Source organism: Geospiza fortis, unplaced genomic scaffold (genome assembly GCF_000277835.1).
Source record: "Geospiza fortis unplaced genomic scaffold, GeoFor_1.0 scaffold120, whole genome shotgun sequence".
In the NCBI taxonomy this organism is placed as follows: Eukaryota; Metazoa; Chordata; class Aves; order Passeriformes; family Thraupidae; genus Geospiza; species Geospiza fortis.
Window position 1 is genome coordinate 3,307,728 of NW_005054364.1, and position 22,759 is coordinate 3,330,486.

Sequence of the window (22,759 nt, forward strand, 5' to 3'; positions counted from 1 at the left end):
TTTCCCTACTATGACAGCACACGCTCCTCCAAAGCTATTCACAGCATTAGAAACACAGCTCCTCCCTCCAGTGCTGTGCGTGTCTGTGTCTCTGTGTGTCTGTGTGTCTGTCTGTGTGTGCGTGGCTCGGGCTCGCTGCTTCAGCTCACTCCCCTCTGATTGTGGGGCTGGCGGTCACGACGCTGCTCCACACCTCCAGGCTTCCTATGGAGGGAGGAGTATCGGGGAAAAGCAGGCACACAACTGACCTACAGAACCATCGATAACTTACTCCCTCGCATAGGAAAGGGGAGGGAGGAAGGAGGGGAAGGAGGAGGAGGAGAAGGGGGAAAAAAAAAAGAAAATCCAGAGAATTCTAGTCTGGCAAATATAGTGAAACCAAGCGGTCGGAGTTCATTTGCTCTAGAAGAGCAGAGAAGAAAGAGGACGCTAAATGAAAAAAGCAAGAACCATCTGTAGATTTTTTTTTCCCTGATAGTAGCGGTATTTTAGAGGTAAAATGATTCCTCCGAGCAGCACGACTGAAGTCAGCGTGGACAGTGTGGAGAAAGAGAATGAAGTGGAGAGCACGGAGCAGCCCCCCTCTCCAGCATCAACTACCAGCCAGGAATCAAAGGTACTCAGAGAATGAGATTTTTTTCCCCTCTTTCTTTGTTTTGAAAAGAGATGTATTGCTTTGATTTTCCTTTGGAGCCCTGTGCCAGGATCAGCGGCACCTCTGACTGCGGTGCCTGCTCCAACACTCCTGCTTCTGAATTCTGCCTGTCACCTCAGGAGTCTGAGCTGGGAAAATACCTGCCTTCTGACATGTTTGGGTTTGTGGATTTTTGCCTGTGCTCTCTTCTCCTTGTTACGGTAGCATCCTGGGGTAGTGACGGGCTCAGCGAGGGGATCGCTGTCAATGGGCATTGTTAGCTATTTTCACACCAAGTAACAGATCACTTAAAGGGTTTTTGTTGGAAAAATTGATTTTCCTCAAAGGTTCAAAGAAAATAATTTTGTCTGGAGGCTTGGGGTATTTCACCTGACTTTACTTCTCTGGCAGACTCATTGGTGAACTTTCACTGTTTAATGAGTCTGTTAAAACAGGAGATAAGTCACAGCTTTATCACAATGCATGTACACCACACAGAAAAGGATTTTTGTTTTCACAGCCTTTTTTCTGTTTGTGAGTTTTTCAATGTGGTTCAATTTACCTTACTGAAAATCAACATTCAGCTCAAATGGCATGGCCTCTGAATTTTTAATTGAACTGCATGTGAAAAGTTTTTCTGACTGACAGGCTGTTACTTGGAAGACAGAGAGGCAAAAGGTAATGTAGTAACCTTATATAATGAAAGTTCCTTGCAGCTGACTTGGATAATATGCTTTCACTGATCCTCTGTTACTTATGATTGATACCATGATAGCACCTGACAGATCTTTCTGTGAACTTCATAGTGATGCTGTGTACACTATGAAAATAGGCAGGTTCTTGTCACTAGGAGCTTACAGGTGGGTAAAGCCTCAGGAGGTGTGAGCAAAACAGCTGCCTGACAGGGAAGCTCTCGTGCTGGCCTGAGTTTAAATGCAGTGTCTGCCTGGGTCTAATATAGAAAGACTGCTACATTATTCTGCAGTTACAGCTTTCCACTTCCCGGAGAGTGAGTTCAAATTATCTGTCTGTGTGGGTAGAGTTTTGGCGCGGGCTTTGGGCTTCTTTATTTTATATATTTATTTAGAAGCTGCACTCCAAGGAGGAGAGCTGAGGTATTCCCTGTGTGATACAACCTCTTTAAAAGAGAAGAGCTTTTCCAGTAATAATAGCATGCAGTATTCACTATACCCATTTAGCTCTACTGGAGTCTCCCTGGTTCATGGAAAATGAAAAGTAAATGGATTATTGGTATAAGCCCGGGCTCTGAAAGGATACGGTACCTAAATCCCACCCCCCTGAGTCCACTTCTCTGGAATTACTGAAGTGTTATATGGGCAGTGGAAAGCTTTGCCCCTAGTGAGGTCCCAAAAGTACCTGCAGCCTTCACTGCCCTGCCAGCACCAGCTGCCCAAGTGTTGTGGGCTGCGCATGGGGCCTGGTGGGCTGTGTGCTCCCCATGATCCCAGCTGGGATCCTCACCCTGTGCCAGAATGGCTCAGGAGCTCCATGTGCCACTTGATAAACACGGTGCTTGAGGGACTCTCCCGCTGGGCCACAGAATGCTCTTCCCAAAACAGACTGGCATGGATCCAAAGCTCGGAGAAAGTGAAGAGCTGCTCAGAGGGTTCCCTCTTGCTGTTTGTGCACCCATGTGCTTCCAAGGTTGACAACAGGAATTGGGCACATCTGGCAGGAGAACAAATAGGCTACAAACTAGTTTATAATAAAACATTATCATAATCAATTTTTTTTTCAGTTTTTTGAGCATTTGAATCAATCCACTGGAATAGGCAAAAGCTATGACCATGCAGTTGACGCCATTACTTGGATATTCTTAGTAAACAAATAATCTGTGTATTCACATTTTAGAGCTGCAAATATGATCAGATAATATGATGTATTATCATTGCAATAGATAGAGTCAAAAGAGACTTCTGATCACTGGGGTAATAAGATTTCTTTTTCTGGTCCAAGGAAACCGGAGGATGGAAAAAATCTGTGATTTCACAAAGATATTGTTTATGCTTGGGTTTTTTTTTTTTATTTTTCTAAGAAAATTCCTAAGGTACTTCAGCAACTAGAGTCTGACAGAAGCATAGGTCAGTGCTTTTATCTTGTGGTATCCCATGCTGAGGGAGCTATCCTGTAATTCACAGGAAACTAAACTTTCTTCAGCTACTCTCTGTGTCCATGTTAACAAGTTCATTTCTGCTGCATTCACTGCAAAACTGTTTGTGCAGTATCTAATTAGCCCACAACAACTTTTTTCTGTGGCAAAACACTTGAGACTTGACTTTTTTTTTTCTCTGGCAAAATTCTCCACCTATTATGACTCCAAATATACAAACAGAACCAACATGGATAATAGCAGCCTTCAAAATGCCTTTGAAAACGCTTCAGCAGAAAAGCAATTTTGAAAAAATTGATGTAGAACTAATAGCTGCAAGCTTCCTTCCAGTCCAGTGTAATCATAGACATTGGTGGCACATAATCCCTGCTCATATTAAAGTCCAGAAATGAGTTTTATCTCTCACCCTCCAGAGTGTAGTTAGATGATGACAGAGAGCAGGTACTTCAACTTCTGACTAGAGCTGAGTTTGAGAGGCAGAACTTCAGGCTTCTTCCAAGTAGCTGAAATTTGGAATGATGACTCTCGTGTTAGTCACACACCTCTGTTGCAGGAAAGCAGCTCACTCTTAAACACATGCTAAATCCTCCCACCACCTTTTCCTGTGGATTAGGAGCATCGCTGCAGGTGAACACACCCTGGTTGTTGAAAGAACCATCCTGTGGTACTGTATGTACTGCTACATGCTAAAAACCCTAGAGCCTGAGTGGCTAAGAATCTTGCAAAGCTAATATTTAATTTATTAAACTGATTTATTGGCTCTTGAAAACATTTATGTCACACCTCAGTATGACTTGAGTGGATACTTTAAAGTTTACCAGGAGAATGACTTTAGGAAGGTACCACACAAATACATGCAATTGCTAAATTTCTTACATTCATGTAGTTGTAGTTATGGCTCCCACCTGTTTGGGACATTTACATCTGGTTTCCAAGAGAGCAAATTACTAGTTTGCCAAAGTCTTTTGTAAATTTACAACTCAGCAAGGGAGGAAGTCATTAGTTAATGAATCGTGAGGGAAAATTTCTCCTGGGTGGTAGCAGTTAAAGACATATTGCATATTTATTTAACCACTAACTTAGCAATATAAGCAGAAATCTAGTGGAAGTAGAGATCTTATTTCTGATGTATTCCATCTAAATGTACCTTGGAATTTCGTAAAGAAAACTAAAATTTGAATAAATGTGTGTCCAAAGAAAGGAATCTTACACATGAGTTCTTTGTGTTTTGGTGTAGCTGGCACATAATTCTGTTAACTTTGTTCTTGTTTTATCTTACTGACATTTGTGTATGAAGAGGAAAGAACCCATCTCTGCTCATTTCTTTTGGTATGAATCAAGTTGTTATCACTCTTCTGTGAGCAATGGCTGGGGTATTCCTAGGAAATAGGGTTATCTTTGAAAATTCCTTTAGCGTTTTTAAGTTTTAGGGGACACCTGAGCATCTACAATGTTTGAGCTAGTGCCACTAGGGTAGATTAACACTGCTGATCTTCAAGCTATTAGAGTTCCATGTCAATATGTTAAAAGTCTTTCAGGCTTTCTGCCCCTACCATTGCAGCCAATCTCTCATGTAAAAGTTACTTATTTGAAAATACTGATGGATTTCTCTGAAGACCAATTTCCCCCCACCCCCCCAGTTTTCCCATTTCTGTCTACTTTATTTGCTGAAAAACAGCCATAATTGTGTTGCACTGTAATCACACATGTTTGGAAGGATTCAAAATTTTCCTCTGAACCACAAATTCATGGGTTAAAGAAATTGCTCACACTCAGGTCAGCTTGGTAATTTGAGCAGCTAAAAAAATTGAAGAAAAAAGATACATTAGATCTCCAAATATATATGGTATCTGTAGTATGTATTTTAAAAAATAAATGAGTCAGCCTCAGTCTGAGATTTTCACACACTGACTACCTAGTGGGCAATATTCAGGGAAATGCAGACCATTATCTTCAAATTCAGATATGGCAATTCAGGAGGTGCAATGTTGTTCCAACATGAGCTAACCTGATAAGCAGTACATAAAATGGAAGCTGAAAATAATAGGAAGCCAATAAAATGATTAAGCATTGAAGTTCAAGATGTGAGCTTCATTTCTGAATATCCCCACATCGATCACAAAGACTGAACTTATATACCTGTCCGACTGGATCAATACAGCAATACTGCTTACTTGAGGTTCAAAACCAGGTGTTAATATTGGATATGGAACTAACATAAACAGATTGAAACTCTTTGAGTTGTGTGGCATTTAAATCACATAGAACTTGTGCTATGCTGTTAAGCAGAGATCTTCCTCACTTAAAGAGTTAATACTTTATGAGGTTGCATAGATGGTTACTCATCAATATTTTAAAAGGGCAGGGAGTATGCTGTGCAGTTAGTGTTTCACCCTCCACACCAGTGATAAATACCCAGCATGTAAACTGGTGCTCTAGTCTTCAAAGGGATACCAAACAGCTTTAAAACATCCCATGAAAGGAGAAGAAAGAACAGTTTTCCTTCTCAGTGTTACTTCCATGCCTCTGTGTCAAATGGTGAGTACATGCTGTGAAGGTAAGACTAATGGACAGAAATTAGTTGAAGTGGTTTTGCGTGTTTTGCAACAAATTATGTAAAGAAAGTTTCATTAAAGTAGGAAAGTAATACTCTAACCTATCAATGTCTCCTCAGCAGACTCATTCTTGTGTTTACACTTATTTTGACTTTTGTTTCTTATTCTTGTTCTGATTGAAACTCTCTGGTATTGTTTTTACTTTGATATATATGTCAGATAAGTTTCTAGGCACTTTGAGATATCTAAGACAAAATATAAATGTGATCAGTTTCTTCTATTCACATTTTCAATGGTGTCAAAATGGAGAAGACATCTATTACATTTCTACAACTAAAAATGACTTGACTGAAATCTGGTGTGGTAAAAAAAAAAAATGGATTTTTAAAATTATGCAAATTTTCACTGAAACAAAACAAACTATTTACACAGCTGAAAGAGAGTTCAGTCCACTGTCCAGTCTCTTACACTGTATTCTTCTTCATAAAGTAATTCTGTTGAATTCAGCTTTTACCACTACTTTTAAACTACTCTGCCAACACCTGTATGGTCTAATAATGGCTAAGGGATATCCTCTATGCTTCATCCTCTTCTAATTCCAGTATACATTTATTTTTTGCCAGCTTGTGTGGCATTGTAATTTTAATAATATTACTTTAGTTTAAATATCTCCTTTCCATTCTTGGTGCAGGTTTGCATCACATAATAGACTTTCATATCTCTTACCAACCTTTAATTTTTTATACTAAATAATCTGGGCTGACATAAAATAAACTCTCCATTCTTCATCTCATTCTGGTAGCAGAGCAGCGCCCCCATTTCAGTATTGAATAATCTTTCTTGAAAAAGAGTGACTGAGTTTGTGCATGGTATCCTCTATGAGAGCTTGTACAGTATCATTAATTCCCAGAAACCTTGCTTCTAAACTTTGTGTCTCCTAGTCACTCCTTGCTGAACCAGAGGTCTCCATTCTATTTGTCTGGAATTTCCCAGGGATCCAGGCAGGATACATTTGTCCCTCCTCATCTGCAGTGGTTTGAATCAGGTTTCAGGCACAGAAGTTTGCATTTCCAGGGCTGAACTTCATCACATTTCCCTGACTCCACCCCTCGAGATCAAGGCCTCCCCATATGTGATGATGCTTCCCACCTCATGTTAAAGAAGCTTCCCTATCTGACCATCCGGGAGCCACTCTGGCACAGTCCCTCTCGGACCACCTAAGCTGGGACCAAGGCCTCTTCCCAGCTTCACATCCCACACTCACACAGTCACACCAGGTTTCCTTACCCACCTGACCTCAGATTTCCCATAGCCCATTCTCAGATGTTTCGATCCTTAAAAAAATTTAATCACGGTGCAATAGCAAAATAACAGCTGGAGGTGGTTGCCTCCAAGGTGGGACCCCAAACCAAGGAAGCCCTGGGGGTTTACACCTTTACAGGTAAGCCTGGGAAAGCCTGGAGTCCTCAGCTCCTGCCGAGTCTCTCAGCGTCCGGTCACCAGGCTGTGCCACAGGTTCCCATACCCTTTGTTATGCAAAGGGTCATCAGTTCACAGTCTTGCCTGGGGTCCTGCCACCCAGAGCTCAGTCTGCAGCTGCACACACAGAGCTGTCTGTGCTTAATGTATTCCTCAACAGTGCCAGAGGGAAATGGCCTTATGACCTGCATAATCTTTGCAAAAAATCCAGTTATAAAAGTAGAGAGAGCAATATTGACCCTAAAACTATGTCAGTGCTGTTCTTTGAAGAACTCCACCAATGACTAGCCCTCAACCTCTCATTTCAATAGTATCCATGTCCCACTGAACTTTCCATAAAACTTATTTACAACTTTCCTCCTTTTTTGTCTTGGCTAATAGATTCCCTTTCAGCAACATATTCAATACTTTAAATGAAATCCAAGTAGACACAGTCTACCTTTGACCTAGTACATTTTCTAGAAAATTGTCTAGAAAATTGTTCATCTTGTTCATTACAACTGGTCTAGGAAGATTTCTTTTTTTTATTGTTTCATTTTGATTTGGTTTTGTCAAATTCTGTTGAGGTCAGATCTACAAATCTGTATTTGCTGTGATCACATTTCCTCCCTCTCAACAGAGACCTCCATTTCACTTTGATAAAGCATATTAAGGAAACTTGTTTCTAGACTTTCAAAGTAAAATTTAATAACAGAGCTTAACTAGTTTCTTTTCTCCCTTTCACCTCAACAGACACATTGAACTGCTTTTTTAATGCTGTGCCATAAATTTCTGTAATCTCTTTCCTATTGTTCCAGTTGTTTTTTCCTGGGATCATGGTTCTGGGAAGAAGGCAAGCTGAAGCACTTGCTGAAGGTCCAAACCAGCCTTTTATCCTTACAGTCCTTACTGTACCACAGCCTTTTTCTTCTTTTTCTTTCCCTAGCCCAAAGCTGTTCATTGACATCTCCTAAAATACATTTCCAAAGGACTCGGCTTTTCTTGACAATTAATGTATTTTGGCCTAAGCAACTCTGCTTGAAAGGTCCAGTTTTATTTCCACAGCATTTGTTTTACTTTTTTTGTTTCTTTTGTTCCCTCCCCCACCTTCTTTGTAGACTCTTTTTTTAGTCCAAATTTCCTTTTTGAGATAACTATTTTAATGCAATTTTCCAAGAGCACACATCAACAGAGTCTTTTCATTTATCTCCATTTCATAGCATTAGTATTAGTAGTAACAGCTTTGGGGAAATTATATGTCTCTTACACATCCAAGCACATTCAAGACAGCTCTGCTGTTAAAAGTTTGGGTCCTTCTTTGTCACACTCCAAAGAGTGATATGGTCTAAAATATGCCTCTAAGTAGCTGAGAGTGCTGAAGGCCTGAAATTTCTTCACGGTTATGGAGCACATCAGTTTTGGATTTTTGAAATCCAAAACATGGCTTAGAGGTTCATTTTTCCTGTGCACTTTATTTAATTTAAATGCAAGTAAGCCGTAACCACTTGATAGAAAACTGTAATTCTTTGTAGGACAAGGATTTCGCCCACTGCCTAGGACCCATTGCTGCATACTCCTGATGCGTATGAGATTGCATATTTGATAAATTTATACTCATGTTTGTCAGGCAGAGGATGAGGCTTTCAGAGATGAGCATGAGTTGAATATTCTTAACACAGTACTCAGTCCTGCACAACTTCCAGTTGCATAGGCAAGCAGTCATTCAGTGTTAAATAAGGACTTCCCAGGAAAGTGCTGAAGCATAACCAAACCTTGCCTGTTCATTAGCAAAGAGAACCAGCTGTGAAAATGAGAAATCTATGTGTGAGTGACTGAAATAATTTGAATTTGTTTTCCTTTGACATTTGCCTCTGTTGGAGGAAACTCCCATTGACTCAGTAGACCAATTGAGAGAGTAAATTCTTGTCAGGGAATTTAACTCAGGAACCCTATAAAATATATTTACAATGGATGTCTGAAAAACAGATTTCTTGTGTCTCTGACATCAGCAGTTAAATGTGACAAATGGCTTGCCCATCTTCTTATTTATTAAAATAAAATGAGTTTCATGTCTGTCGTCTCACATTACTAGAGGCTCATGGACTTTTTCTCCCTGACAGGTCAGCATTTCTTAGCTGACCAGTTTTTAACTGATGAAAGTAGTTTGCTAAGTACTGTCAAATGAAAGTGTTACTGTTTAGGGGCTGCAGTGGTGTTAAAAATACCATAGCATGAATAATTGTGAGACAGAGGTATTTCCCAGCCACAGGAGGCTGCAAGTTCAATATGGAATTGCAGTCCTTTAGGCAAGTAACAGCAACAATTTTAATGCTTTTCTTTTTTTGTAGACATAATATGCTCCATCTCTGAGTGCCATTTAAAAGCTTTATTAAAATGCCACACATGCATTGCTTTATTAATAAAGATCATTTTAGCAGTCTAGTATTCTGAACAGAAAAGGAAAATGAAGCTGACCTACAGTAACTGATGATTAGGCTTAACTAAGAAAGGAGAAAAATTACTATAAACTGGTACTCACAGAGCTATTAAAATCTGCATTTAGAATTTTTTTTCTCACTTATTCAGCAGAGTAAGACAAAGAAATGTATGCTTTGGAGGCACAGCTACAGGTGAGAGGGCAAAGTCAACCTGACAGATTGATATAGCAAATACTGTTAAATATGGTCTTACAGACAAATGCCCACTACCTCAGTATTCAGCTTCTTTTTCTTCTTTTTTTTCTTTTTTTTTCTTTTTTTTTTCTTTTTTTTTTTTTGCAAAAATTGCTCATTCATAGTGAAGGGAGACATCAGCTTTTGTCAACCAAGGGAAGGGTCAGATTTCTGGCACAATGCAAACAAGTCACCTTCTAAACTGTCACTTATATAGGTGTACTATTTGTCATTGTTTTGCCAGTGTTTTCCCTGCCAGTTTAAATTCTGTGGTTCCCAAAATCAAAATATCTTGTGACTGAAATGAGAGTCTAAAAGTCCTAACCCAGCCTCTCTTGCCTTTGTGCATACAGTGAGAAACAGCCCTGGACTGGGCATCTCTATGCTCACAAGTAAACAAAACATTCAGCATGGTAAACTTGTCAGTGTCCCTGACTGCTGCACAGTTAAATTGAGAATCCAGTTATTTAGAGGTTTCAGGCTCAAATCCATTTTTAAAATGCACATACTCTTATCAGCTAGTATTAGTCAACTCAAAGACCTGGCATGTAAAATTTTTGTTGTATCTCTTAGTGTACTTATTCATATTATTTATAAGTGGTATTAGATAATTTCTCACTTATGTTCACACAACATCTTTTAATTTAAATTATCTAATTAAGGAATAATTTACAAATAAACATAAGGTGACTTGTAATGATTTGCCAAATATTTCTGATAATGAGCATTCCAGTGAAATGCATGCTTCTGGAGTGCTTTAAAAAAAAAGGCACTTACTGCTTATTTTTCAATGTCAAAACACCTGGTCCTGAGGATTTATTCAGTTTCTTAATTGTGTAAACTTTTGCTAAGGTGCTTTCCCTGATTGCAAGTGAAATTTCCAGACAAAAGAGGAGGGGGAAAAAATGCATACCAGGTTACATTGTACAGCCTCACCTGTAATTAGAGACCAACTACAGGCAGGTAAGTTAGTAGTTCAGTCCTCCTCTGTTATAAATGGAACACAGACCAAAACTGTTTTATCAAAGGTGACTTAGAGGAAGAGCCTGCTTTGTGTGATCTAAATTAGCCTCTCTGAGCAGAAACCTTTATTCCATTGACCAGAGTAGGCAGCTGCAGCTGAGTTAAAAGCTCAAATTTAAGTGAGGTGAGCACCACTGAGATTCTGTCAGAGTGAGGTCTTGAACCTTGCCTACAAAGACTGGTCAGCTGTCTGTCCCCCTGCATGGCTAGTCTGTCTGACTTTCCCCTCTCCTGCCCGCAGGTCTCTCAAAGACATTCTGAAAAGCTGCAGTTGGTTGTTTTTTTAATGCCAATGCGGAACAAAACCAGTCAAACGTTGAAAATTTTTGCTAAGCAAAACTGCTGTTTGCAGACAGTCCTATAATGGAAAGTTATGCACCTATGAGAAAAAGAGAGAAAAGCGTGAGCCTATCCAGGCTTCAGAGCGTGAAGTGCTGCTGTTAAACTGTAGCCACAAGATGCATCATGTACCAGTTTCATGAAGTATGGGCACGCAGGAGTCTTTGGCAGGTTCACAGCAGTTAGATCTACCTCCTGGAGCTGGTTATAATGACAAATGGATTTCATCCTCCTGACCATTAAAGATCCAGTTAACTTTTGTGCTACCTCACCCACTCATACTCTGCCTTTCAATGATTCTTTCTTCCTTCTCTGTTCCTATTCTCACACTAATGCTTTAAACCATGACCAGGCTCTCTGATACATGAGTCTTTACAGGAAAAACTTCCATGTTTCCAGGCTTAGCCAAGTTTAGATATTTCTGTTAAGAAAATGGACGGTGGTTCTGCTGTTAGGGAAAAGGACCTTTCATAAGCACTGCGTGGATGCTGATGCTCAGGCCATAAGTACTCTTGGAAAAAAAGCAAACCCCACAGTTTGTACTTTCCCTTTCACCCATACACAAGCTGTACTTGCATTATTCACAGAGGAATATCTTCAGTTGCATCTAACTTCCTCACATATTATGATTTTACATGGCCTGTTCCTTGTGTGTGGATACCTATTTATCCCTTGATGTAACCTCATCGTGTCTTTATATGTCTATGCAGGAAACTATACACACATTTAAAACCTGAACAATGAGGTAATCCAAAACATTCCTTATGGAGAAGAAATAAAGCCCTCTTCCTAGCTTCCCCATCTTTTCCCCTCCTATTGGGGTAGGTAACTGAGGACCAGTGCTACTCAAAACAGCTCTTTTCAAGTGCACTGCTGCTGAAAAATCTTTTGAGCTCCTGCCTTCTCCAGAAGCTTAAGTTCCCACAGACGTCTTCAGGCTGCAATTCTGCCCTTCAACAGCACCGGCTTTTTTAGCAGTACCTGCCTGGCATCCAAGAAAAATGCTCTGGACATCTTCCTTAGAGATTATCAAAGCTAACATGAATGCCAACAGCTGTAATAGACCTACCTAGAATCCTGCTAGAATGTAGAAAAATTAAAAACATTTCATAAAGGCCCAAAAAAATGACATTCAAACCTTAAATGAAAAAATCTGAATAGAGTGATTTTCCTCAGAGGAGAATGCATCTATGACTAGATGTTGGCCTTAAGAAGTAGCCACTCAGTCCAGACAAAAAAGCATCAGTTCTTTTTTAAACAAGATGAGAAAGCTAGCCTATTTTTTTTTTCTGGCATTGTAGGGAACACACTGTAATAAATACAATATTCTCAAAGTAGCAATAGAGGTAATGTCATTTTGTCTTTACTACCAGCTGCTGGTAGAAAAAGAAAAATCTCCTTTCCATGAGTTAATATCTCTCCAGTACAGTCCCACACATAGCCTCTGCTGCATATAAAAAAAAGCAACTGATGGGAGAAAATTGATATAAATCTTAGAATTTAGCACTGCACTTGCTCTTTAGTTCAGCAGTAGACAGTAACTGTATTTCTGCTGTAATATTTCACATGCCTTATAAGTCAGTGTTACTCAGCTAATATCAAGAATTCAAGAATTGCACCTACTCTAGCAGTAGAATAGATGTGGCAAAGGGAATCTTTTCATGGAAGAACTCCCCACTTTCATAGGATTCATATTCACATTCTTTAAAACTCTTTCTATTAACTCGACTTTCCTTTCTTCTTGTTTCTATGTTCCTGCTTTCCTGCCTGTCTGAATCCCTCATGCAGCCCCATGCAATATGCTGCTCCTCTTGAAGTCACCGATAGTATTTTTGTCAGACAAGGCTTCACAGTTTTAAGATCCCCGACTTTCCTATCAAAGCAGTGACTCTTATTAAATTAAACAATTGATAACTTATGTCAATGACAACAGCTCTTTTCTCTTGCAACACCAAAATTATGAAGCTTTATTTATTAGATGAACACAACATCGTGACAGTATTTCAAACTTTTTTTCAAAAACATTATTACAATTATTAGATGTTTTTGTGCAGGATTTCATTAGCAACAGTTAAAAATTTAGAGAGTTTTGAGGAACTTAACAAAAAAAGTCTTAATAGAAAAAAAATTTAGCACTTCAGAAAGAGTTATATTCTCTAATTTTCTACATATGGTATCCTGTATGTAACCATCTTTTTACACAAAACCAGCTATCTCAGGATGAAACCACATTTTTACAGCTCAGTCATTATAATCTTGAAATTTTGATAGAGGTAATTTGAGAAGGAAAATTGTGCAGCTGGTGAGGATAAAAATAAAATGGTTTTGTTTTGCAGGGTTGATCTTGAAACAGTAGCTGGCTGAAGATATATTCAGCAGCTTGGAGGTTTAGGAAAAAATATAAAAGAAATGGATTAGCCTGAGGCAAAAGGAGTCAAAGATAGATCATAAATCTCATACTTAACAACTCCTGCTAATTAACATCTCCAAATATACGTGTTTACATTGTCAACTTCTTGAAGCAGTGTTTAGGCCTTCAAATGTCTCCATGAAGTGCCAAGTAACTGTGTGTCATCTGCATGACAATATCAGCACCAAGTTAAACAGATTTTCCATGTGGAGAATTGGCCTATTCTTTATGTAGGACATTCAATGCAGTTTTTGCTTGGCATGACTAAAAAGTCATAACAAAAAGACAAAAGACAGAGTTAGAAACTTTCTGTAGCAGTAAAAGATTCAGTGGAAACTGGTACTACAAGCATAATTTTCCCCAAAAAAATTTTGGAAATGCTTTTTGAATATTAGAGAGCTACTAGAGTAGATTTGTTTAAAGGAATAAATGCATACTGTAAGTTGCACTTTGAGAAGAGCTTTAACAGGACATGCATCAGATCTGTACTGGATCTGAAAATAAACATATTTTTGTCATGGTGGACAGTAAGATAACTGGATGCAGAACAAATGACAAGGAAAATATTATCAAGGTAGAAAAAATTTTAGTTGACGTGGCATCTGTTATGTATGTGGTAGCTGCTATAGGACTTAAGAACTGAAAATACAAGATGAAGGAGACCCTGTGGGTGCCCATGGAGAAACCCAGAGGATTGACTAGCTTTGCTCCTTGTGTGCTATCAGCTCTGTCCCCAGATCCAGGACTTCATGCCAGAGTGGTTCCAGGGCAGCAATGTGCACCAGGACCGTAGGGATCCTGTCAGATTTGTGGTGTCTGAACCAGCTCTGCCAGGGTGGCCAAATGCCCTGGCTGACAAGCAGCATTCACACAATGAGACGTTGTTAGTCTTCAGGAGGGGCAAAAGGAAGACAGAAGGCAGCAAATTTGGTACCAGATTGCAAAACTATGCCCAAAAAGAGGAAGGGAACCATGAAAAAGAAATTGTAAGGGAACCAACAAACACTGCTAATATTCTGTAAGATATAAGGTCCTATGCCATCTCTCATGGAGTTGTGTTTGAAATGGAAACATGAAAACAATTTGTAAAATTTGGATCTGAATCCCTGTTTGTGAACAGGCAGCAAAGAAAGGAGTGAAGAAATCTGTGGGATCATGTATGACAAAATACTGGCCTGTGGGCTTCTTTTAAGCCAATAGGCCATACAGCACCCAAATTCTTGCATTTCACATGTTCTAGCTCTTTCTTTGACTGAAAAACAAAATAATATCATCTCAAAGCACAGTAGCTAGGCAAGAACTGGACAGAATATATTCACACAAAGTATTAATTGATACAATTGTCCAGGAAGGACAGGAGAAGCAGAAGCATAATGTCACCCACCTGGATCTAGCTATAATTGGTTGTGGAGCAGCACAGTTTAGAAAGAGTAGTTTAAGAAAAAGAAGATGGAATTGAAAAGCCAGACAAAGTCAGCCAAGTAACAGAATGTCAAAGATGGCCAGGTGTTTTTTCATGCTGCCTGCAGAAATCCTTTATTTTAAAGTATAAAATGCAGTATAAAACCTTAAAAAATATATTTTTATTTCAAAACATACAAACAACAAAAAACCTCCAATAACCCATCCAAACCCTGAGCCTTTACTGAGGATACATGCTCACTGAAGTCAGTGGGAGTTAGCAGTAAGCAAAGACCTTTAGGATTTGGCCCAGTGACAATTATTTTGTCGTAGAGCTGAGTACTTCGATGTTTTCATTGCAAAGCAATTTTAACAGTGTAAGTTTTGAGCCCCAGAAGTAAGAGTGGAAACACTGACAGAGTATTAACTGTAACAATTCCCAGCAGGTCTCAGACTTCTTTTTTGTTTTAAGATGACACAAATGCGATAATTCAGTGCGTGGGTTGTGGTGTTCATGTTAATTTGCCCTTAGTTAGTATCAGCGTCTCTGCAAGATGTATTTCCATATTTGCTTCAAGAGATAAACTACTATTTAAAGTATTATAAAACATCTCTGTTAACAAAAATAAAAGAAAATAAAGAAAATCAATAAAACATATTAGTGGAAACTATTGCTGTAGGTAGCCCAGCATTTTTTAGTAGAACTGTTGTGTTTTGGGGTTGGTTTTTTTTTTTTTTTTTGAGGTCCAAGGATGTCATACTGAGACAGAAGATCAGCAGGGAAAATGCACATTTCATAGAGGTACAGACATGAGATACAGTCAAGGATGATTAGTCTTACATTCACAATCACATTTGTTCCAGATTATTCATGAGAAGGAAAAGAAACAAAACTCAGGTCCTATTATTATCAATCTGGAAGACTCTCAGCAGGTAGTTACCAGTGTAGCTTCTTTCACCTCAGCAGGGCTGCCAGGATTTACATCACTCTGAAACCCATCCTTTTAATCTCCAAATTTCATTGTGCCACATCCGCCACAGCAAAGATTAATAAATGACTGAATCAGGAGTTACCAAAGGGTTCTAAATGTTCCATTTAGAAGCTGAAATGGAAAAAAGCTGTCCAAAAAGAGATGCAAAATATGGGATTCCCAGAAGGGACCTCAGAGATAACAGTCCAAATGCCTTCTACATCCAGAGGCAAGAGATAACAACATCCTGATAGAGACAAAGTATGGAGATGACTGGCTGCTTAGCAACCAGGTGCCTGAGGTGAACCCCAAAGTACAAAACAAGATGTTGTAAACACTTGCCTTTCTTGAAATTGAAAGTACAGGCTGATTTTTTTATTATTTTTATGGAAGGACTATTCCTAACCATCTCTTGCTTTCTTCATGAGCTTTTATTTTGGTTTCAGGAGGAAAAATTTGAGACAGTTCTATTGTCAGACTATGAAAGGGAGCTACATAAAAGTCTGCCCCAGACACCTTTCGTAAACTGAATTATAAAGGGTGTCCTGCAGCTGTTGCCACCTATGTGGAAACAGTTATTTAGCAGCAGGGAGAATAGAATCCTGCATATAGCTACAGGATTAGTAGTCTTTGCTCCTGAGAGAAGCAGCCTGTCTTTTGTTAGGTGAGGCAGCAGGGGAGATCAAAGAGACAAAATATTTTGCAACCCTGATATTTGATAATGACTGAAATGTTCTTTAGTTTGATTTGCCAAGTGTTTTGCTTTATGCACATGTTGACGAAGAAGGGAGAACTGATGATCAGTGAGCTCAGGAGATCTTTTTTGGGGACTGATAATCTGATTTTTGTCAATTGGATTACAAACTTTGGAAAGCTACAGCACAGATTCTCTGAAAGATACTGTGACTTGTTATCTTGAAATACTGCAAATTTGAGAAAGATTCTCTGCTAGAAGCAGGCTGAATGCAAACCATGGTTGAGGGTTATTACAAGCATTTTCCCCACAAAAAATAAACTTGAAGCAAACCTGTTAGGAAGTTTGAAGAAATACTGATAGACACTAGACCTCATTAAGATAATGTAATATGCACTCCTTTCTTTCTAGATTACTCTATGTAATACAGTTTGGTTAAAAGAAATCAAAGGAATACATCAAAATAGAGCTGTTCAAAAACATCAAAGCAAAAATTATGTTAGATATAAAATTCAAGAGTTTGGGTGTGGATTTTACTCAGTTTTTTATTAAAAAAAGCCTTGCATTTTTCTTCATTTTCATTCATACAAGTATTTATTTTGCATATGTTTCCTCCTTTTTATAAACTATTTTAAACTTTTTAAATGACTGTGAATTTGTTGAAGTTACAATGAAAATATAATTTAGCAGGGAAGGTAATGTGAGCTCAGGGTAAGTCACAATTACAGACAATCTAATAGGGTGTCTACCCTTTTTATGTCTTAGGACTAAGTAGACAGTTCTGAACATAATAGAGAGAGAAAAGGATTTCCCTGAGATTTGATGTCAATTGATACACTTAATAAATTGTGTTTCCTCAAATCTATTGCTCACTGGACTGCATTACTTTATTCTGTCATATGTGATGCTGAGTTTTGAAGATATATAAAGGAATTCAGATCACACAGGAGACTTTTCATATTTTCAGGCCTTAAAATGTCATGTTCTTTATCTCACGTTTACCTCACATATTTGCCGATCCTGGTTCCTTGAAGAGTTAGTAAGACAACACGCATTAAAATGTGGGATAAGTTCAAACCAAGTACAGGAGCAATTGTTGAAAACCAGGTGAATTTTTAGCTTGGTTTAAACCAAACCAGAGTCACAGAGAATGAACAGCTCTGCTAAGCAAAGTGCCTGTTTGGCTACATGTGCAGGATGATCTCTGGATAATTCAGAGGTCTGCTAACTAGGGATGCAAATGCAAAGCTGACAAGGATATATTACATCAGGAGAGGTCTGAGGACATGGGATTCACGCAGACATTTGTGAGGGTAGTGACACCAGGGCATCCCTTCAGATTTCATGCTTTCAAACCCTGAGGCTCTTTCAAGGATTTTTGCTGCTATGCTCTGTCATGCCAATCAGAGCATTTCATTGTAGTTTAGGACTCTATGTGTGAAAAAAAATCATAGAAAGAACCCTGCCTAGAAAGGTTTATATTCTAAATAGGTCTGAGAATCCGTGAGTAGATTTAAAAAAATAATATAAGACAGGAAGGAGAATCTGAGGACCATGATCAGAGCTGCAAGAGCCAAATAGAGTAGCTGAAGGTACACTAATAATGAATCACTAATAATATTATTGGTAGGTATTATGAAAAATGGCTCCTCTTTGACTATTTCAATACAATATTCAAGCAGAAAGATTGAATTATTTACTTTTTACAACACCAACAAACATATTTGTTCTAACAACAGCTAAGCAATCTGTTTGGGAAAATACACAAATATTATACGTAGCAGATTCTGCAATAATGAACACTCCCTCTTTGTCTGTAGTGGATTAAAAGGATACAGCTTCCAAGAGAGCTGGGTAGAGCAAACACATCTGCATGATAGGGCCAGATTCTCAGACTGTATAAATCATCTGCAATTGAAGTCAGTTTAGCTAATTGTACTAGCAGAGTACTTTGACTATTTATTATTTAGAAAGAAGATGGTAGAAAAGAAATCAGCTCTGCTTACAAGTTTTATCATGTGTGCTTTGCCAAAAAACAATACAACCCCTTAAGTATTAGAAATATCCTTTTATCTTGTTAATGTTATAAGACATGGTACTCCTCTCATCAGCAGGCAAACACACATATTGTTTATGAAATTGCATACTGCCTTTAGGCATGTTATAATCTTATTTTTGCTCATTAAAATGTCAAGGCAGAGCATTTTCAACTCAAAATCTGTAAAAAATCCACTCTTGTCTGTCCTCAAAAATCACTTGCTTTTTTGTCTCTTAGTTTTAAGAAGAAAATCATTAGCCTTTCTGCTCACAAAAAGTAAGCACTCTCATTTGAGCTGGTTCCCTGTTGGCTCTAGATCAGCACAGCTAGCTGGAGCCCAGAAATGCCGCCAGGGTAGCTTACACCCTGGTAACATCCAGTCCTTCAACAATGCAAGTAAACAACTGAAGTATGTCCTGAGAGTTGCTAATACTTGAATGTTCCTTGACTCAAAAAATGGACTGTACTCAGTAGAGGAGATGCCATTCATCAAGGCTTTGTTCTCTCCCTTATTTGAAACACTTTTGGTCTGAGTCCCTTTTGGTAATAGCCCCTGTACCTGACATTGTCTCTAGCAAATCTACACAACATCATCTGAACCATGTGTGTTGAAGTTCTTCTTTTAAACCAATATGAGAGTCAAATAATTTGGAAATTTGCTCTAAGAAGCTGCAAGGAAGAAAAAATGGTTCCTTACAGAAGGTGGATATTTATCTCACAGCAAAGTGAAATCTGTTGACAGAGCATTTTTAGTCTGCATACTAAACAAAATAGCTACATCTTATAAGGCTTGCAGGATTCAAGCTGGCTTGATGGCTCATTCCAGCTCTGTTAATACCCTGAATTACTTGTAGTGGATCTAATGATACTGTTACACCAGTATAAAGAAAGGCATAGAGAACAGCAAGCAATATTTTTTTATTTATTGCTAGTCCAGTAGCAATATAGCAAACAGCTGATGTCTGAGAATAAGGGCTTGGTTATATGGTGAGTCAGTGATTTCGGGTTGATAAGTGGGACTCATTTATTAATTTCTCCTGGAAAATAATTAAGAGTGGAAATGTACAAACAATCTCCCCATAGGCCCCACATTGCCCAGGAGCCTCTGCTGCTGGCAGGGATGGCTGGCAGTGACTGAGAGGGCAACAAGACCAAGCCTGTTGGGAAATCACCTGATGTGTGCACGGTGGGTGCTCAGCAGCCCCTGCTTCATCCTTCCCAGCCTCTTCTACTGAGCTAAGTGCTAATGTAGGCAAGCTGGAGAATCAAGGGGAAAATTGTTCCTAGATATCAGGGAGCACTTAGGAGCCCGAATAAAGTACTCTGCGGGGTGGATGCATATCTTTGTAATTGCAAAGCTAGAGATTGTGAAACAGCTCAAATCACATCATTCCAATTTTCATGGGAATTTCTTCAATGCAAATTGTAGAAAAGCATTGGGTGCTTCCAACAATCGCATCAAATAAAGTCCTGGTGAGGGCAGGTGCAATTCCCATTCACAGCAAAAGCAGTGGCACGTAGATAACGCTAGCAATGAATTTGAATAGCTGTTCTTTTACAGCCTTCTGTTTTCTGCTTACAGCAGCTAAAGGGTTGTAGTATAGGGGAATTAGGAATGGAGGAGTGCTGATAACAGAGCTTCCTGATCCCTTGAAGCTTGAACATTCAGTGACTTGGAGGAAAATTGAGATGTGCTGCAAGATACAGGGAAAATAAAGGTTAATCAAGCTCTGAGGTTGAGCTATTGCACTTATCTCTACCTTGCCTGTGGGGTTAGTATGTGCAGTCACTGTGAATCTGTGTGACTGATAAAAAGCTTTTAACTAGAAACAAAGATTTTTCCCTTACTCTAATTTCAAACCACAGGAACATCCTGGCTTTAATATCAAGGGCTCATGTTTCTGAAGGGTCAACATTGTGAAGCCTCGTGATGCTACCACAAGTCTAGAAATCTCCTGTACTTTTGGGAATGTTATTTTTATTTAAATGAAAGCTAAATTGCAGCCTTGCTCACAATGGAGAAAATGTGAAAGTCTTAGGAGATTTATTTCAAATATGTTTCTTAAAGCCTTCTTGTGCTTGGTTTAAGGGTTGTTTCAGTCTCAATACATGATTTTTCATCGAAGAGTTGAATTATTGAGTGTAGAACAAACCCAGCTGCAGGGCTTTTTCACAAAGTTTTGTAATGTGTCTTCATAAGGTTTAACTTTGGACTCATTCACTCTGCAGAAATAAAGTGTAAATATTAAAATTTGCATACGTTCCTCTCTATTGAAAGATTTGATTCCCACCTCAGGGGAATGTTAGAGCAGCTTTGGCATCACAAGTGCTTTAACTCAGTTTACAGCAGACCCAAACCAGACATATATTACATACCTGCATTTAATTACATTTGAAATCTGGCAATAAAAGAATTGGGATAATCCACAGCAAATTTCAAAATGAGGAGATGGTGATATTAAAGTAAGGGAAGTGATGCTTACTCAAGTGCAGTCTAATAATTACTTAAGCTTTTATGGTTTTATAGTTTATACAATATGTATAACAACCAGCCCTTGCCCTTGCTTGGGCCAACTTTTCCTAAGTAAACAATCACATACCATTGCCCTATTTCAAATTCTCTCATGAGCCTAATATGAGAAAGGAAAGTTGGATCTGATCTTAAAACCTGATGCCAATCTTCTGTGGCCCTGTATATTCTCTCCTATGCATGAAGGGCATAAAACCTGCTGATCTGAGAGGTATTCTTAACAGTAGAAGTGTGTAATTAGCTGTGCAAAATGCTAAATTTTGCCAATATTCTTAATTTTCTCCAAGTCACTTCTCCACACATATAACCTATTTGGGATGTAATAGTCCCAGACTTCCACTGGTGTTTTAGGTATGCAATGGAAGCAACACATGCAGGTGTCTTCCAGTCTGAATGCAAATGGGCATGAAATCTGTATTTTGGCTAATGAAAGGGATGCCCATCTTGTCTGGGAATTATTTAACCACAGGTAGCCAGGATGGTTCTCAGTGAGTTTCAGAAAGGGCTAGCAGCTTGCAGAGCTGCAGAGGTGCCTCCCAAATATGTGAAGGTAACTTGCTCAACTCACTCTTGGGTATGTGTCCTCTGAACATTCTGGGAGGGAATGCACAGAAAACACACAGTTTCATGCCCTTTAGTGTTTATCCATAAGTTTGGGCAGGTATAGCCTTAATGCTGGACTATTCTTTTTTTGAAAACTTGACTTCTCTGCTTGGGGGAGGAAAAGCTGCTGGTAGATCCCTCAACTGGTAAAAGGCTGTGCACAGGAGAATGGGATAAGGATAGTAAATGCAAAACTTCTTAAAATGTACTGCATTCATTATCCAAACTAGCAGGACTGTTGTTTCATGATAAAACAAATACTGTATTGCACAGCTTAGGTTTCCTTCTCTGGCAGGAACAGCATTTTGAAATTTAATTAGCTTCATGTGGCACTGTAGAAATGGATGGCAAATCAATAACGGATGCCATTTCAGTCACCTTGTGGTGTTGTAATTCTCTGTGTTTTGCTACACTAATTAGGTCTGACTTCAGTGAGAAATGTTTCAGGAGCAAGGAGGTGAATTATTGTTGAGTTCCTGGCTGTCACTGGGGAGATGAAGTAATCTCAAAACTGACTAACCTCAGTGACTTCAGGAGCTAGTAACTTAACATCCAAGAGGAAAAGGGAAGATGTCACATTCTCATGGTGCAGTTTACAGTGAGTTTTAGGCTCAGTCAGTCCGTGGCTTAGGCTTCAGCTGAAAAAGCATCAGAAACCATAAACAGCACTTACCTCATAGTTGGCATTTAATTACTTAATTGCTCTTATTTTCACATTCCCCTACAGACTGAGAGTTTCTTGCAAATAGGTATTTCCTTCCTTTGGATCCAGGGCTCCTCCTCTGAACCCAGAGTGAGTTGTGGGTGGAGAGAGGTGCACGTGAGATGGGCCCCAGGTTCTGATGCCTCCCTACTCCCAAAGCCATTGTGAAGGAACTCCTCAGGAAGCAGAATGCAGTTTGCTTCCATATAGCAAACCCAAACACTGTTAACTGGAGTCAACAGCAGTTCTTTGTCCATTTATTTGACTTTGGGGTTTTATTGGGAAACACTGGGTAGAGAGCTGGTGTCTCCCTCTACCAGGAACAAGCTGCTTTCTTCTGAAGGTGGGAGAGAAGGCTTTCCCCCAGAGTGTCTTAACTCTCCTCTCCAACAGCGTGCTGACAGCCACATCATAAAGAAAATGGATGGATAAGGAACAGAATCTAGGGAGAGCAAGTACTCTGAGGCCACTAAGTCAGTGTGACATACCAGCCCTATGCTTTTTTTGGGAAAGCATGTAAACTCCCTCCCTTTATATTAGTGTGAATTATGATTCCAAATAATCATTGCTTCTAACATAAACAGTTTCTAATATAAA

General features: G+C 39.0%; 1 protein-coding gene across 1 annotated transcript in view; it reads left to right on the plus strand.

The window, feature by feature from the left end:
• The first annotated feature begins 256 nt into the window (after window positions 1-256).
• STAC (SH3 and cysteine rich domain) overlaps window positions 257-22,759 on the plus strand; it is a 72,054-nt gene continuing 49,551 nt past the window's right edge. The window contains exon 1 of the mRNA XM_031059628.1: window positions 257-616. Coding sequence (XP_030915488.1) covers window positions 500-616 — 117 coding nt within the window. The 5' untranslated portion in view covers window positions 257-499. The remainder of the gene's footprint in view (window positions 617-22,759) is intronic.